The sequence below is a fragment of the Limulus polyphemus genome, unplaced genomic scaffold, assembly GCF_000517525.1.
Source record: "Limulus polyphemus unplaced genomic scaffold, Limulus_polyphemus-2.1.2 Scaffold456, whole genome shotgun sequence".
Lineage (NCBI taxonomy): Eukaryota > Metazoa > Arthropoda > Merostomata > Xiphosura > Limulidae > Limulus > Limulus polyphemus.
In genome coordinates this window covers 530,270-535,656 of record NW_013666066.1, presented here as the reverse complement: position 1 = coordinate 535,656, position 5,387 = coordinate 530,270, and the positions used below count along the sequence as shown (strand labels likewise).

The 5,387-nt window shown below is 33.5% G+C and overlaps 1 protein-coding gene across 6 annotated transcripts in view; it reads left to right on the top strand.

Moving 5' to 3' along the window:
- Positions 1-3,146, top strand: part of LOC106458402 (protein unc-13 homolog B-like) — a 48,492-nt gene extending 45,346 nt beyond the window's left edge. For all 6 annotated transcript variants that reach the window (XM_022384608.1, XM_022384611.1, XM_022384610.1 and 3 more), the window contains one exon: positions 906-3,146. In XM_022384608.1, coding sequence (XP_022240316.1) covers positions 906-1,206 — 301 coding nt within the window. In that variant the 3' untranslated portion in view covers positions 1,207-3,146. The remainder of the gene's footprint in view (positions 1-905) is intronic.
- The last annotated feature ends 2,241 nt before the right edge of the window (positions 3,147-5,387 follow it).

The following is a 5,387-nucleotide window of genomic DNA, read 5'->3' as shown; positions in this document are numbered from 1 at the left end:
ACCAGGAATAGAGTACACTATGTAGAGTATTTACTGCACCAGGGATAGGATACAGTATGTAGAGTATATACTACACCACGGATAGGGTACACTATGTAGAGTATTTACTACACCAGGAATAGAGTACACTATGTAGAGTATTTACGACACCTGTGAAAGGTACACAATATCGAGTATTTACCACACCAGGGATAGGGTACAGTATGTAGAGTATTTACTGCAGCAGGGATAGGATACAGTATGTAGAGTAAATACTACACCACGGATAGGGTACACTATGTAGAGTATTTAATACACCAGGAATAGAGTACACTATGTAGAGTATTTACGACACCTGTGAAAGGTACACAATATCGAGTATTTACCACACCAGAGATAGGGTACAGTATGTAGAGTATTTACTAACCAGAGATTAGGGTACAGTATGTAGAGTATTTACTACACCAGAGATAGGGTACAGTATGTAGAGTATTTACTACACCAGGGATAAGTACTATAATTTTTTATCAGCGACAAAATTAGGCAATTATTTGATAACTAAATTGCTCAGATATCAAAATACAAAAAAAATAATTAAATAAAACACTGTTGAGAAAAAATTTGCTAACATTACGGCGTATTTGGCGCCACCTATAGTATAGGTGATGTTGTGCATTTACATTTCAATTGTTTGATTTTATTGAGTTTACCATAAACTTAGGCCATCATACTTATTAAATAGTTTTAAGGATATACATAATATTGTAAATTAAGAGTTAATTTGCATGTATTGTATATTTTACTGATGTTTATAACCAATGTGAAATTAATTTTTTAATATTTATACTTGAAGCGTAAATAAAACAAAACTTTGACACATGTCAGGTAAGGTTAAATGATGCTGCTATAAATTGAATGTTTTTCAGTATTATTGGAAATGAGGAGGAGCCTTCTTCGTTTGAGCTACATGTCTGTGTCAAAGACTACTGCTTTGCTCGAGATGACAGGTTAGTGGGTGTGGCTGTTATGCAGCTACGAGACATCATAGAACAAGGAAGCTGTGCATGTTGGCTCCCTCTTGCTCGTCGTGTACACATGGATGAAACAGGCTGGACAATTCTGAGAATACTTTCACAGCGGACCAATGATGAAGTAGCCAGGGAGTTTGTCAAGCTAAAGTCCGAGATTCGAAATGATGAAAACCTGCAACAAGCACTAAAGAATTAAATAGCTGAGAAGTTCGGGTTTTAACCTAGGGTTCTTGGTCCTACATACTTTAAGCTTGGGTTACTATAATTTTGGTTCAGTGACTGAAGCAGAGCTTCCAGATTTGCTCACCTAGTATGTTTGGGAGTGTATGTTTCTAATTTTGGTGGAGGAAATATGATGTAGATAGATAAAAGTAATAATGTTTTTCAAGCTTTTATATCTTGGTCTGAAGGTTGTAAAAGATGTATACTAATATTTAAAGTTTTCAAAGTTGCTTTTTGTTTAAAAGTGGGCTTTTTTTCCTACATGCTACATATCCAGTGTAGTGTGTGGTGTTGCAAATAATTCATATTTCTGAAAGTCACTTTCTAGTCTAGACCTTCATCATCACGGGTCTTTTCTTGCATGCTGTGAATATCTGAGAGTTGAAAGTCTATTTTTTATAACAAAGTACGTTGTTGTAGTGGTGTAAAAGGATCTAGTCAAGAATGTGAATCTAGTCACAAAATTGTACTGTTTGTGCCAACCTGAACTCCCATAACTTCTTTATTAATGATCTCAATTTTTTTGAAAAATAGATCTAGTCACTTTATAAGTCTATATTTTTTGTCTAAAATGCACATTCCTGTAAAGTCAAATATGTATGTTTATTACGTAGTTATTTCAAGGTTTCAACTCCTTCTGAATTTTTTAAATGAGTTGCATTTTTCTATATGATATAATTAAAGATCTTTATATGGTTGTTATTATAAGTGGAGAATGAAATGTTTATAAATATTACTGGAGATTTGCTGGTAATAATTGTTCAAAATATTTACTTGTTTTCTCTAACTGTTATCAAATTCTCAATTGCTGATATGAGTGATAGTAACTAGATTGAGAACCTGGTTTAGACATTAAGTTGAAAATGAATGGTTTATTTCACATTCCAAATTTATAATAGTTACCATACAAGGAAATGAAAATGTTCACAATGATCACATTATGAAAACCATTTTGTTTTATTTTTATTATTATTAAAGGAATAACTCTATCGATTCATAATTAACATGTTTTATGATTGAAGTCTAAGAAAAAAATGTTTAACCTCAAGTTCCCTTATTACAAAATATAGATTTTATTCTGATTTTACCCCAAAATGGCACATCCATTAAGACATCCAAGACTTCTGATACTTGATTGTGGCAGAAAGAGCTAGCACATCAGAGTGTCTAAAATTTTCCTTTTGATTCTGGTGTAAAAGTCCGGTCGAAAGGCATTGAAGACTGCCACTGTCACATTTCAAACTTGTTATACCTAGATTTTGGAAAGGAAAGCTAGAATATCAGGATGTCTAAATGTCTTTTGAGACTGTAGTATTGAAAGCCAAGTTGACATATATTTTTCATAGAAGAACTCTGTCAAATAATGATATTTTATTTATGAATAATAATAAAAAAAAAGAGTAAAATAGTTAAAAACATTTCACTAAATCCATCTAGCATCATTGGGTTGAGTGGTGTTTTGGACGTACAACTAGTTTAGAATATTAATATCTTGACTCAGTTTTTATCCATAAGTAAAACATTCATGATAATTATCATTGATAATCCACAGTCACCTTCCAAAAAATTCCAATACCAAGACTTAAACAGAAATAACTATTGTATCATGATATATGAATAGTCTTGGAGATTCTAGTCTAGGCAGCCAAATTGAAGTCACTGATAGGTCAATTTTTGTTTTGTTTTTCAGAATGAAATCACAAATGGTGATGTAGATGTGGTGCTGTGTAATACTAGAGTATGGGAAGCTGTCACAGAAAAGGCAGGCATTTTCTGCTTCTCTTGGTTACATCACCACTTTTGGTCTATTTTATCCTGTTAATGTTAATCTAATGCTGGTTTAAGTGACCAAGGTTTATAAGTTATCCCTTTTTTTCTATATATGTTGCACAATAAAGCGTTTTCACAACAGTTTCCATTAATAATTTTATTTGATCTATTATATAATACATCCAACTACTTCAGTGGTTTTAGAAGTTTTCAACTTTGTTACTTATTAGAGTAATATGCATCACAATAGGATGTTAAAAGATATAAAGTTGAAAATACAAATATACATAGTTATATACAGTAATGGAAATAATTATGGAAACTCTGATAAACTGGTTATAAAATGAAAATATTAATGAACTTGCTCATCATGTATTGTACAAAAGTGAACAGTGACTGAGTACAGTAATATACTGATAGTAGCTGTCATCCAGTCCAACAAATTAAGAGAGTATCACACCAGAATAATGCTGGAAAAATTAAAGGCAGTCATACTATTCCCAGCAGTAGCTTGGTGAATGACCTTATGGCTTCTAGGACAAACATGTAAAATTCAAAGTTTTGACTGTTGATACCTACTCCATGCGACACATTGAAGCCAAATTTCATGTTTCAGGTACGAGCTGCATAAAAGCTGTTTAGGGTATATAAAACTAGTGCTGTTGGTCCTGCGAATTTAAACTTACTAAAAGTTATTTTGTTTTAATAACGGATTTTCCATAATTCAGCTACGCAGATTTCGAAAATAATATTCTTTTTTTTTCTATAACGTAAGGAATTTTTACAAATCGGGAAGAGAAAAAACTTACTTAGATCAAATTATTATTTCAATAAGCTCATATTACAACCCAACTCTTTGAATTTATCGAGTACGTTATTGACAATATTTTCGTAATTTGGGACCTTGTTGTTAATTTAAAATTTGTCAGTAACATCTTTAAAGGTAATCTACACTTCTTTTTCAACTTTCCTCATTGTCTTTTCGAACTGTTCATCCGAACTCAATTTCCTAATCTGAGGCCCAACAAAAATTCCTTCTTTAAGTTTCACTTCTGAAAGAGCTGGGAATTTCCCACATAGATATTTCAAACAGTCGCCATATTTGTCTAAGGCGTTTACAAACTGCTTCATCAAGCCCAGTTTTATGTAAAGTTATGGTAATAGGACTTTCTTTGTGTCAACCAAACTTCCACGTTCAACGTTTTTCAATACTAGTATCAGGCTGATTCTGTGTGGCAATTCCTTCTATATCTAGTACTGATTTCGTACTCTGCTGCCCCATCCACACAAAAACATGGACACTTTGTATAAACGGATTGTTGAACCAACAACATACAAAGGACTTTTAAGTCTCCACAAAATAGCCAACCGTGTTCTTTGTATTTGACCTTATTAAGAAGTTCGAGTTTTTCACATTTCCTTCAAGTGAACCGAAATAGGAACAGATGTATATGTGTTACCATTGTGAAGGAGACCACCTTTAGACTTGTTTTGGAGGAATCAATGAACAATTGCCACTAACTTGGTTCATAGCCTGCAGCTCCTAGCACTGGTATTAACTCGGCAATATTGTTGCAATAAACCAGAGAACCTTCTTATGGTACAAACTCTTTCTCACGATTTCTGTACAAATGATGTCCCTGGAGAAAGCAATTTCTTAGCCCGAAGTCTGGACCCCAAAATTTCTTGTAGCAGTTTGAAGGTTCGGATAAGAAATTTCCTTTTTATTTCAAGTGTTGTAGCCTTACACATTACATGAGCAAAAATAGCAGTCATTTCCGTGCTTCCTAGGCTCGTGCCAGACCATTGCAATTCCAAAAGGCAACGACTTTTTCTTATCTTCAGTCCATTGTCTCAACTCTTCGACACAAATGGTGCAAACTTTGTGCGGAGCCCATAATTTGTCTGAGTCCCCAAATTTTATTCCAAAACATGTGTAACACACTTTTTTGTCGAATTCTGTAATGTTTTGCCTTTGTTTCTTTAAAACAAGTTTTCCGCAAATATAACAAATGTTGGAAAATAAGGCATAATCTCTCAATAGCCTGAAATCATAGGTAGTGATCGGAGGAAGAAAGTCAGGAAATATTCATAGTTTCATCAAAGCTCGTACGTTCTGAAATCAGTTTTATGTATGTGAGAATACCAACTTGTATCTTAGTTTCAGAATGACACTCAGGTCACGTGTTTAGGGCTCTAAAGCTAGAGAGATGCCAGAGAGGATCCGGGATTCATGCTCTCCTGAAAAAAGTTTTGAAAAATAAAAGTAAAATGGCGCATTCTTGTGGCATTTCATATAGTTGACACCAGTGTAACTCCATATAAATCTGTTGAACAGGTTTATCAAGAAAATTACGGCATTTCAGCGTGTTGCAATGATTTCTC